Source organism: Haemaphysalis longicornis, unplaced genomic scaffold (assembly GCF_048455015.1).
Source record: "Haemaphysalis longicornis isolate Haplotype H1 unplaced genomic scaffold, Haemaphysalis longicornis Haplotype H1 scaffold_2, whole genome shotgun sequence".
NCBI lineage: Eukaryota > Metazoa > Arthropoda > Arachnida > Ixodida > Ixodidae > Haemaphysalis > Haemaphysalis longicornis.
The window spans coordinates 241,161,127-241,173,167 of NW_027526295.1; the positions used below are offsets into that span (position 1 = coordinate 241,161,127).

Below are 12,041 nucleotides of genomic sequence, written 5' to 3' on the forward strand. Positions count from 1 at the left end.
GTGAAGGTATTGCATAAAGGAAGGGGGTGAATAAGTGTGCTCGCAACATCACGTCTTTTACATTCCCAACAATTGGTGTATGGTGCCAGGGTCCATTTCTCACTTATTGGTGTAAATCGACAACCCATCTGAGCATATTAAAATATTGTAGAAGGTAGTGAGTGCGTGAAACTATTAAACAAGAGGCCATGAGGCCCTGGGGGGAGCAAGGATGAGGGGAAAAGGGGAAGGCCACAGCTCGTACAATGAACACAGTGTCAGTCTTGGGGTCCTAATCACAAAATATGAGCACGTTAGAGTCAGTCACTGGCACCAAAATGGGTTCACACTGGAGACGGTGCACGCTGCAGACAGTTCACATTGCAGACAGAACGGGGAAGTTGACCAGGCCGTTACACCAATTTGTAGAGACCGTTTTCAAGGGTGTACTCGGTGATTGCATCTAGTTGTGGTGGGAAGGTAGTGTGGTTCTTTTAACATTTGTTCGTAGATGTTGCTATGCGTGTTTGCTCATTAAGGCTGCACACTGGCTTACATGATGTTTGGTGTGAGCCAGACGAGTGAAAATGATCTATAGTTCATCTCGCAGGCAGCGTGCAGCACTGTATATGTTGCACGGCTCTCAGAGCATCTAACCCATCAGGACATCCGGCTGGGATAAGCTTGTAAGGCGGCGGTGAGAAGGAGCGTGGAATGCAATTGTAAAGGCACAGGGCCATTAGTGGCCTGAGCAACGAGCACAGTGCAGAAGCGTTCTTGGGGTGTCTAGCGACTGGGAAAACCGGGAAAAGTCAGGGAATTGTCAGGGAATTTTTTAATCTAGTAGTACCAGTCAGGGAAAACCACTTCGGGGCCTGCCCACACTGTTTTAGAATAGGGGAAACCAGTATTGGAGGCCCCCCAAGTAGTTACCGAACACAACAAGTTCGCGCGCACGATGAAAGTGTGAACCACAAGAAACGTTTTCTGGTTCTTCTGCAAGCGAAAATGCGCCGCGCACGACTGAGGCACGCTGACACCGCTATGGAAACCACCCGCACGGTGCATGCCGAGTGGCAGGCGCGGCATCCTGCTGGCAGCACCGGCCGCAGAGTAGTGCGGTAGCTTCAACGGCCGCTTTTACCGCTCTTTAAAATGCTACTCAAGGCACAACCCCGCTTGCGTGTGCAGGAAAGGAGCCACAGAGGCATGAAATCGTCGTCGTGGCCGTGAAAATACCGTGCTATAATTGCGTGCAGAAACTCGCCGTGTAGTTCACGCAGTTGTCAGCTGGCTTAGGTTGCTGGGTGCACTTGCGCAGAGGGACGATGTAGGTGGTGCCCAAATCACACGCACAACGCGCTTTTTTTCCCAGCGAATTTCAAAAGACAGCACTTTTCGGGAGCTAATCTTGAAAGAACTTCTTTCTTATGACTTCAGGAGAATCGAAAAGGAACATGACATGGTTTAGCATGAACCGCATGCGGCATTTTCTGCTCGCGCAAACGCGCCGCGCACGTTATAGACGCGCAGACGCTGCTGCGGAACCACCCGCATGCTGCACGCAGTGCTGCCGGCAGCGGCAACATGGCAGCAACTTCGACCGCGAAGTTCAAGCGACCGCTTCTAAGCGCTCTCTCTCTCTGAAATGCCGCACGAGGCACGCACGAAGTTGCTTGTGCGGTAAAAGAGCTTATAATGTGGGTGAAAACGGTATTATAAAACATCATCCGCGCCGCTAGTGAAAGTGCCCATGCAATACCTGCCGGTGTGGTAAGCCAAAGCATCTGTGGCGGAGCCAGCCGGCTGTCTCGAACGCTTCGAAACTGCCGCCATGAGGCGCGCGGCTCCCCATTGGCGCAACTCGTCAGGCTCCTCCCACTTCCGCGCACGGCGCACGTCATTTTCTGAGCGAGGCAGAAGCTGCCGCGCGCGCGAATCATCGACGCAGACGTCAAAAAAAAGCACGCGCAACGCCGACGTGCCCGAATCGCGTGCGGAAATGCACCATGCGGTTCACGTTGCATGTAGAGCCAGGATAATCAAGAAAAAAAGCAAAAGGTGCTCGCTTAAGCACAACTTGAAGCTTCTACCCCTCAAGATGAAATAAACTCTCTGAAGCCATACCTGGAGGCAAGCAAACGTCAAGCTGAATGAACAAACTGAAGTTAATCGAAGTGCATTTTGAGAATTAGGGCACTTGCATAAATGTGTTTTTCCCTATGATAGAATGTGTTTTCTCTACGCTTTTTATGTACTCCACGGACCATTTCCACAGAATGGCGCCTGTTGTATAGGTCAGGGAATTTCGACTAAAATGGTCATGGAAAACATGTAAAAGTCAGGGAAATTGAATTAGGCAATTTGCTAGACACCCTGGTTCTTGCCTGTGTTGATTTCTTTTTGTGTGTGTGTTCCCACTGTTGTGTATAATGGGGCAGCGCTGAGTACACCTTTGTTCTTTTCCCCTCTCTGGAGGCGGTGTCTCCCCAAAAACCAAAGGACAAGGCCGCCGGGGACAGAACTGGACCACAGGCTGGGCTGCCTAAAAAGCCACAGGGGCCTGCCCGTTCTCCCATCAAGCCCAACAAACCAAGCTCGCAGCCGCGCACCCCACCTGCGCAGGTGGGCCTTTTAGGTCACTCTAGGCTTGCTGCGTTATTGTCTCCTTCGGGGTCAGCTTTCTGTGGTGTAGTACAAGCAATGGGGCATTTGCATTAGTTTAAAATTTACGACTACGTATCGCGCCTTTGAAGCGGCTAACCCGCTGCAAAGGGACGCTCAGGCACTTTAGAATCTGCTAGCCTGTTATAAGGGGACACTGAAGTTAGTTATAAACATTTGCCAGCTACTTGATTTATTAGTATAGACTGTGTGGGCCATGTCCTGTCTTTTTGGGCCAATTTTCATAGATTTTTTTATTCAAGAAACGTTCTTTTTGTATCATGCACCTCTCTGATTTGGCTACATGGGCTCTTGAACAACATCTGACTGTGCCTCACTGTCACAACTGGGGGCATGCGTGGCGTTTTTTGTAACCCACGGCCAGCTTTTATTCTACTATTCTTTTTTTTTTTTTTTAATCAGTTCTATCAAGAAAGGGGCGAGGCTTTAAGTTGATGTGAGCATATGACTGTGCCAACTGTTCAGCTGACATTCAGTCAAGAACAGCTTGTGCAGCCTACTGGGAGCTTTGTTGGGTTGATTATTCGCGTTTTCTGCAGCCTGAACCACGGCCCCCGGCAAGTAAACCACTGCTGTCTTCAGACAAGCTGGAGCCAGCCACACTGCCTCAGGGAGGACCTACAGAAGTGAGTCTTTTTGCGTTGGGCTATTTGCATTTCTTGGAGTCATTAGAGTTTTAGCTGACCATTTTTGATGATCTGCTCTACTCCGATAGCATTGTGCATGCATGGCGCGCTCCGGCGCAAGCGGTGTTACTGGAGCGGCGCCCCGCTACAGTCGGCGGCTTTGCTGAATGGTCTGTCACGGCAGTTTTCCGTGCGAAATTTCAATATGGTGCCCCTGGCGAGGCGAGCGCGCTACTGTGAATTTCGTTTCTGCAGTTGAAACATGAGCGATGAAATTGTAAATACTGCTTCCCGGTAGGCAAAGATATCGCACAACTCAACGAGGTTTAGAAAGGAAGCGAAAAATGTCCACTGAAGTGCGAGCCTATGTCTATGCAGATCCCAGAAGACCGCCTTTTCTTGGCAGAAAGTTGAATGGCTTCTTTTAAATTATTTAAGACCATGTCAGTGACTAAATTGTATAAAAAAGGTCGAATAAGGCAATGAACATGGTATTCTGTTTTATTAGAGTGACCAAAATATCATTTCTTATATTTCCTTTTGGATAAAGTCTCTATCTCTTGGAGTGTGCATCAGGTTGTTCTCTTCTTGATGTTCAGGTGACCCTGTGCTTCGGCAACGACCTGTCCGAGTTCTACCTGCAGTGCTCTTCCAAAGCGGCAGAGCTGACGCAGCTACAGGCAGATCTGCAGGCCTTGTGTGCCAGCAACCGTGGGTTCCAGCCCGCAGTGGGGGAAGCCTGCGCAGCACTGTTTGCCGACGACAAGCAGTGGTACCGAGCCACGGTCACCTCGGCTGTGAGTCGCTTTGCTGGCCGTTGCCCCTAGTCGTAGAATGAGAGGGGCAGTGTGGTGTAATGAAATGTGGTTGGATTGGATCTGTCTAGGCCTGAGGTGGACGGGCATTTGGCCAGCTTTAACGAAATGCCCTCTCCGCGTAGTCCATGTGCAGTGAGTGTTCTTGCGGCCCGGAGGAATGTGTCCTCTTGTGCAGTTTTCTCACTGAGGTGGTGTGATCTCCCCCTCTGATCCCACAGGGTCCGAACTGTGTGGTGTACTTTGTGGACTACGGCAACACGGCCCCCGTGGCTGCGGAGAACATGTGCCGGATTCCGGACAAGTGCATGCGCCTGCCGGCTCAGGCCATCCGCTGCCGCCTGCACGGTGTGCGGCCCCTGGCCACGACGGGAGCCTGGACGGAGGAGGCCTTCTCTGAGCTGGCCGGTGTGCTGCAGGAGGGACCCCTGGTGGCCAAGCTGTTGCGCAGGGCCGAGGGCTTCCACGAGGTGGAGCTGGCCGCCAAAGCAGGTGCGTCCAAGCTACTCATTAGGACCTTAGAAGTGGCTCGTGTTGATTGCAGTGCCTAGACAACAAAGTCTGCTTGCCCCTTGACCTCTGTGGAGATGTTCATGACCTTTGTCAACCACGACATGTTTTTAACTCTTTCGTTCTGGCGGGAAAATGGCCAATTTTGAGTGCTTCCACAAAACTTTTTTGTGCTCTTTATCCACTGGGCACATTTAGCATTGCTATGCATAAAATTGTAGCCTGTAGATTGCTCTTTCAAACACAAAACAGCAGTTTTGTGGAAGGTACAATTATCTACAGTTTATTGGTCAAATAAACCGAAAAGAAATGCACAAAAAGTGTACACGCAATACATATAGGTGATTGTACTCAGCATAGGCGATTGTACTCAGCGGGAAATAAAAAACGAACCTTACCCCCAGCGCTTGTCAAAGTCTGAGGCCGTTGAATGGGAGCGTCTTCATCAGAAGCAAAATCTGATGAACCCACATCGTTGCTGGAGTCATCACTGCTGCTGGGGTAAGAAAAATTAGCAGCTGCAGCTGCCAAAGTGCCTGCCAGAGCTGTCAGCTTTTGTGCAGTGCGCCATGAAGTGGACACCATTTTCACACAACTCGCCACTATCGTGGGTTCAAATTTCACTCTCGGCGCTGTCTGCACCCACCAAATGTGAACAAAAGGTAATAAAATGGAAAAAGAAGTTGTCAATAAATATGCCAGATGGCGTTAGTTGTCCACAAGGCGCCATTTTTTAGCTTTCGCAGAGCGTTTGAAATCATCGGAACTCCGTGTCCAATGGCCTATGGTGCTGTAAGGAAAGAGTGAATAATATTTCAGTGGGTTCTTAGTTTTGTTAGCTGAGCTAATCGAGCAACTTTTGAGAAAGGGGCCAGCTGCCGAGTCTCCTCCTGATGAAGCTATTGATGGACCATAACTAGCAAATGTGATGCAGGGCTCAACGTAAATGTGCCCTTGTTTTTAACTTTCTTTCCCTCACGGAAAGGACCAGGGCTGATTTGTTTGTGTCCTTGGTAGAATCTGACAACCTGTAACAATTCTAAATGCCCTAGCTGTAGCTTTCTTGTCCAGCTGATGTTTGTGGTGCTTGTTCTATAGCCCAAAGAAGAGCTGTTGCACATTCTCCTTCAAATGACATTCACAGGAATGTTGCGCTGTTTTAAGCAATAATCATTTGCTACTGTCGTGCTAAAAATGTACAAATCTTCGATTTCACACCCGCCCTGGCTTGACCCATCGCTTGGACTGTGGAGGAGATGAGAGGAGAACGGGGTTTGTCCAAGTCTCATGCGAGCCCTGTCATCGCACTGCCCCAGGTGGGGAGAGCCTGAACCAGCGGCTGGTGTCCAAGGGCCTCGGAGAGTCTGTGGCCCCTGTTGCTGCTCCCACTGCTGCCCCCAGCGTGGTCCCCCCAAGGGGACCCCCTGCCGCCCAGAGGATGCGCAGTGTGCTGAGCCTGGCCCAGGTGGGGGAGACGCTGCCCCTGCAGGTGACCGTGTCGGCCCATGAGCAGGTCTGGACGCTGGCCGTGCTGCCCGAGGTGGCCATGGCCCTGGTCAAGGTGGAGGAGGCCCTGCAGGCTGAGGGTGCCCAGGCCACCAGCACTGGGGGCCATCCACCCCAAGGGTGAGCCCCGCTCTGGTTGGGACTTTGGGAAGAGAAGTGTAGCTGCAAACTACGTTCGAAGGCTAAAGCACAGTAATACCAGTAATGCCATTTTCAGGTGTGATTTGGTGGGAGTGTTCGCAGTTCAAAGAGAAACCGATTGAGCAACTAGTACAATTGAATTTTAAGCGGATGGCAGAGGCGACCCCACGTATAGGTCGACTCTGCATGTAGGTTGACCCCCCTAATTTTAGAAAGTCATTTTCTAAAGAAAAGGTCTACTTATACGCGGCAATATATAGTATAAAAAACAAATAGTTGCACATGATTACCATTTGTGTGCTTCTGCTGGTGGCCAAAGGCAGTGCTTATGCTCTACTAGTGCGTTAACAAACTTAGCTCCTCTTGTTTACTGGTGCATTACTAAACAAAGCTTTCAATGAATTCTTCTGTACTTACGAAAAGGCAAAAAGTAGCCCGGAAAGGTGCATTTGTCCTCTTTTGGCTGAAACGGAACTTGTCTCCGCCTAAAGTCTGCATGTAGCCACAATTTGAAATAAACTGATTTCCTATTTCCAGTGCATTACAAGTTGGCTGTGCCTAAAGGAGGTACTTGCCTTCAGTTTAGTACAAAGTTCATGGAGTTTCTTGAGAGAGTCAATTATTGACTGTCACTGGGTTGCTCCTGGTGGTCTTGCAGCATTTCCTGCGGCAGTTACGTTGCATCCCAGTCGTCGGAAGATGGGCGTTGGTATCGTGCCTATGTGACCCGCATGGCTGGCCAGGAGGTCTCCGTGCGATACGTGGACTACGGCAATGACGAGTCCAAGACTAAAGTGATAGCGCTGTCGCCGGAGCACGTGTCTGCTGCGCCTGCAGCAGCAGTACGCCTGCTCACCTCAGACCCCAGGTCCTACTTTGCCGGGCAGCTGCTGAGCTTTGCCGTCGAGTCCATTGAAGGGACCACAGTCCGGGGAACCGTCACTTCCGACGCCGACGGCAAGGGCCTGGGCACTCTGGCACTGGCTGCCTGGGACTACGGACTGCCATCTGAGGAGCCAGCTGCTGCAGCGGCCTCCCCACGAGCAAAGTCTGTGGCTGCCCCTCCTGCTACTTCTCCGGTAAGCTCCTTTCTCGGGCTTCATTCTGCATTAGCAGCCTTGTGTTTTTGTTGCACTGTTTCCATACTTGCAGACAAAGCTGCACAAAGTAGGTGCAAGCTAATGTGAAAGCTCATATTGATGCCTTTCTATTTGGCATACAGCCTCTAAGTGGAAGTGCCACTGCTAGCACCCAAAATGTTGTTCCTCCCGTTTTCTCCTGCACTTTTTGGAAAAGCTGTACTCAGAAATTGAACTTCCCTCACCAGGTTGTCACGTGTGCCTTCTAAAAAAAGTTCAGATGGAGGAAGAAGTGGTTCTGTAAGTGGAGACTTTGTGAGCAGTCCCTTAAGGGACACTGAAGTGACTTTGTCAAGGTTCTGTTTTTGCTTGCACTCTGTAGACTGGCTCAAATAAACACACTTTACGTAGTTTATGTGGTCGATAAGGTGGTGTTTATTTTGTAATACCCGAAAAAAGAAAAACTACCATGCGGGGTCTGCAGTGGCCGCACCATCTAAAGCAGTGACATCCATACGAGGTGCTACATGATTGGACCATGTCCAGGATTAGAGTTCGAACCAGTTTCAGTTTCGGTTCTGTGAAACAACATGCTTGGCATCCGTCTTTTTCTTTATTGTTGAATGGGCATCCTCGATGGTATCAGGTGTAAAATGCGTCACGTAAGCCTGCTAGCACGGCTTGGAATCGTAACGATCACAAGCTAGGGCGTACACAGTGGATGAACGCTCTCCGCGCCTCTGGAGACGCTCAGGTGCGATGCGCTTTTCCCACCAGGCCGAGGGTCGGCTGATTCGGGAGTGTGCCCACAAGCAGTTGGTGCTTATGTCAAGACCACGCCAACGAGAGCTCGCCAGCGTGTCAGTGCGAGTCTGCACGCGTTCTGCGAACTTGCTCATGGAGCAGTGAACATTACAGCGCTAAAAAGGTGAACTCAGTACAGAAAACGTTGCCTAAAAACAACTAAATCAACTTTAAAAAAAAAAAACATGCGCTACCAAGGATCTGAACTTGCGAATTGCAAAACATGCCTAGTGCTCCAGGCCACCTGGCCAAAGCCAGCACTGCCAGGGGTGGAAATATAAAGTGTATAATGTATAACCAGTTATATTTTTATTTAGGTTTAGCATTCCAAGTAGCTTAGATGACTATTTCTTAAATAGTGCTCATGCAGTAAGTATCCCCCAAATTTCCACAAATATCTCATCTCTAGCGACTGCATTCCTTAGGTGGAAAGCGTTCGCAGATGTGTGGTCGTGCTGCTGACTGCTGGGCTAGTTCACCCAGCGCAAAAACTGCTTCCTGCACCTTGGTTTTACGCTGTAGATGCAAGTTTTGGTTAATATTAATTCCTTAGTACCTATGTTGACTTTGCTGACTCTTCTCCCGTCTTCAATTGGCCTTTTTTAAGGGGGCAGTTGGGTCTTTGGGGCCAAAAAACGGTCAAAAAAAGCGTTTTCTCAAAAATGGAATTTTTGGCCTCCACGGCCATTTTTCTAACAGTCTCTAAATTTCCTCATCAAAGGGCATCATATTTTGTTGTTATTATATTATAATAGCATTTTAAAGTGCACTCTACAGCTCAGTTAGCGCAGAATTCGATGGTGAAACGGCACTTTTCTTGCAATGCAAAGCTAGCATTTCATCCTCAGATATCTTGGCACCCAGAGCAGGTACAACTTTAATTCTTTTTGCTTCTGATACCAAAATGTGTGGAGAATACAATATAGGAAACAAATTTTTTAAATGGAGGCTTTGGAAAATTATTATTGTGTTCAAATTCATCTACAGCCTGAGTGTGTACTTATGTGTTGTAAAATCAGGCGAGTCAGCCATGTAATGCTTGTTCCATTGAGGTTATTTTCATTTCTCATGCTCTTTTTTCGCTATGGTACACATCTTCTGAGTGTGTTCTGAGTGTCTTCTTTTGCGTTGTAGAATCGTGTGAGTCAGCCTCATAATGTTTGATCCATTGATGTTATTTTTACTATACTCTTTTTTCCCCATTGTACACATCTCCCTTTTCTATCCTTTCCCTTGTTTCTTCTGTGCACCACGCTGATGGCGTCATGCTGTTTGTGGGCACTTATCTAAATAAATAAATAAATAAATAAATAAATAAATTGGCACCACCTGCGAGCCATTTCTGGCAGAGCGCGGGAGAAGCGAAGTTCCCTGTGTTGTAAAACGACCAAAAATAGCTAAATCAAAAAAGTTCTTCCTATGTTGTATTCTTTAGTCATTTGTCTGCCTAGCCACGTGGTAATTGCCATTCTGAATGGAGTGGTTATTTTGTAACTGTGTCCCAAAATAATGGCAATTAATCATTAATTAACTCAAAATATAATCAGCTTACAAAAAATCTAATAGGAGATTTAAAATCAGCACAAAAAACTCTATAACGCAGTGCAGTTTCATTAAAATTGGTTGGTAAATAAAAAATATAGCTCTAAGACCAGTCTGCCCCCTTAACTACTGTACCAGTCAGCGAAGCGTCGCATGCGAACTTGTGTGGAGCGGCTTAGACTTAGAGCTTGATACAGGCTACAAACTAACAAACTAAAGGCACATTATTCTAGGTACAAATGTGTCATGGCGTAGTTTGTAACAGGCGAATGAATTGTGACGCCCCGTTGGTGGCCGTCCAACTGGGCCAACCGATTTTGTTAGAGGTCCGGCGAGCTTTGAAGTAGTGCAGGCAAGCCAAGCCATCTCATTTTGACGTCTTACAAAACATCATAGGACACTGGCAAGGAGGGTGCAGAGAGGAGGACGGCACTCTCGAATTGATTTTTCTGCTGAATAAAGTCGCATAAAGTCAGTGAGAGTGGTCGAAACATGGCCTAGAGACTCCAGACTACGATTTGCACTAGTATTCTTGCAATGTTTGTAAATTGCTTCAGTGTTTCTTTAACTGTCTCTCCCCCCGGCAGCCTCAGAAGGCCTCCAGCCCTGCGGCCCCCCCGCCAACCAGCAGGGCGGCGGAGGCCAAAGTGCTGCACGTGCCGCAGCGCAAGCTCCCAGCCACCAAGTGCCCCATGGTGCCCGTGTGGAAGACCCCCGATGTGCTCTACCTGCAGCAGCAGGGCCTTGCCCCCGAGCTGGAGGCCATGATGGCTGCTCTCAACGCCTGGGTCAAGGCCGAGCAGCCCCGGCCCAGCGAGGTCAACTACTCCAAGGGCGACTATGTGTGCGCCCTCTTCAGCGAGGACTCCAAGTGGTACCGGGGAAAGGTGCGCTGCCCGCCTGCCTGTTCTTGTACGCGCAACTGGTGCTCTTTTACCTGAATCTCGCCAGTGCATTTGTGTGCCGTCGGCAACAAAACACCCTGTGTAAAAAAGAATGACACCTGTATGGCGACTTGCACGGAAAAAATGAATGCATTGTCCATGGGTGCCAGGCAGATATAATTTTGTCTCAGTGTGATATGTGGCACAAGTTCTTCCTCCTGCAACTTTACCCTGCTCGATATAGTTTTGTGTTTACGCTTATTGCTCTCATTAATCTTTTGTAATGAGAGGGGCAACTTTCTTGCTGCCTGTAGGAAAAAAAATTGGTCATGAGTATCATGCAATGGTAAGAAAGCAGGGTCTGTTGGCTTTGTCATTTTCTTTGGCTGTGGTGGTGGGGATGGAAAGCCTTTTTCTACCTGGCTTGCAGTGTATCAAAACCACATAGTTATAGATCTGTGGATCACATTCAGCCGTCCAGTGGCTGCAGAGTTTCCCATTAGGTAAATCATTATACACTGGAACCTCGATAATGCGACTTTCGACGGACTGCGCGAAAGTGTTGTATGACCAGGGTGCGGGTAAACGCCGGCCTAGTAGATGGTGCCACCCAACAGGTGAGCTAAAAACTGTTCTTGCATAATTTGCGAACCTTTAGCTAAAATCCCAAGTTTATATATGAAAAAAAAAAAAAAAAAAAAAAGCGCCTATTTCATGCCCCCCTCTCCTCCTCAGCGTCCGAGCTAGCCCGCCAGTCCTGCCCCTCGCGCGGCCAGTGTGGTCAAGCAAATCGAAAGGGGAAAAGGCGAGAGTGTGCAACTGCAAAGGCCAAGCGAAACAAACAATAGTAACAGGCGGCGATTGCAAAAAAAGCAGCGAGGGAAGGAGCGGAGTGGCAATGCGGCTTTGAAAGACACTGAGAAGCGGAAAGCGTTGGGAAAGGAAGAAACTTGAGTCGAGCGGGCGAGGAAAACCCATGTTTGGTCATCACCGTAGGGTTGCGTCGTATGTGTTTTGCGTTCGTGGGCTCAGTGGGAGCTTCAGATTCACGGTCTGCCAGCCACCTGGACTTCGACTTTTCGTGGTTGGCTCATTGGCCTTATGCTGCTGCATGGGGCCGCCGAAGGTTAACTCGCGCTCACGAATACCCGTCGACTTGCTTGCGTCTCTTCAGCAAGTCGTGTGGCCCGCCTGCGGATCTTTACTCGTCAAGTAGCGTCGAGCGGTGGGTTAGTAACAAAGAAAGGTCAAGACGAGGTGGTGAAGCAGTGTAAAAAATGGAAAAAACGCCGGTTTATGCCCGCCAGGGTCCATCTTATGAAGTGGACTGCGTGCACCCAAGCGTGGTATCGATTTATGTACTCATGTGTTCTGTGAAAGATACGTAGTTGCAGAAATGGGGCCGCTGTGACGCCACCTTGGTCAGCTTTGGTGATACAATCATGATGTGGCCCTTAATTGCAAAAGAAG

The 12,041-nt window shown here is 49.0% G+C and overlaps 1 protein-coding gene across 1 annotated transcript in view; it reads left to right on the plus strand.

Annotated features, from left to right (window-relative positions):
• The window catches only part of LOC144170259 (uncharacterized), a 54,988-nt gene that overhangs the window by 22,352 nt on the left and 20,595 nt on the right, over positions 1 to 12,041 (plus strand). Inside the window, exons 11-17 of the mRNA XM_077699937.1 lie at positions 2,458 to 2,604; positions 3,204 to 3,290; positions 3,890 to 4,087; positions 4,327 to 4,597; positions 5,932 to 6,241; positions 6,921 to 7,341; positions 10,275 to 10,574. Coding sequence (XP_077556063.1) covers positions 2,458 to 2,604; positions 3,204 to 3,290; positions 3,890 to 4,087; positions 4,327 to 4,597; positions 5,932 to 6,241; positions 6,921 to 7,341; positions 10,275 to 10,574 — 1,734 coding nt within the window. The remainder of the gene's footprint in view (positions 1 to 2,457; positions 2,605 to 3,203; positions 3,291 to 3,889; positions 4,088 to 4,326; positions 4,598 to 5,931; positions 6,242 to 6,920; positions 7,342 to 10,274; positions 10,575 to 12,041) is intronic.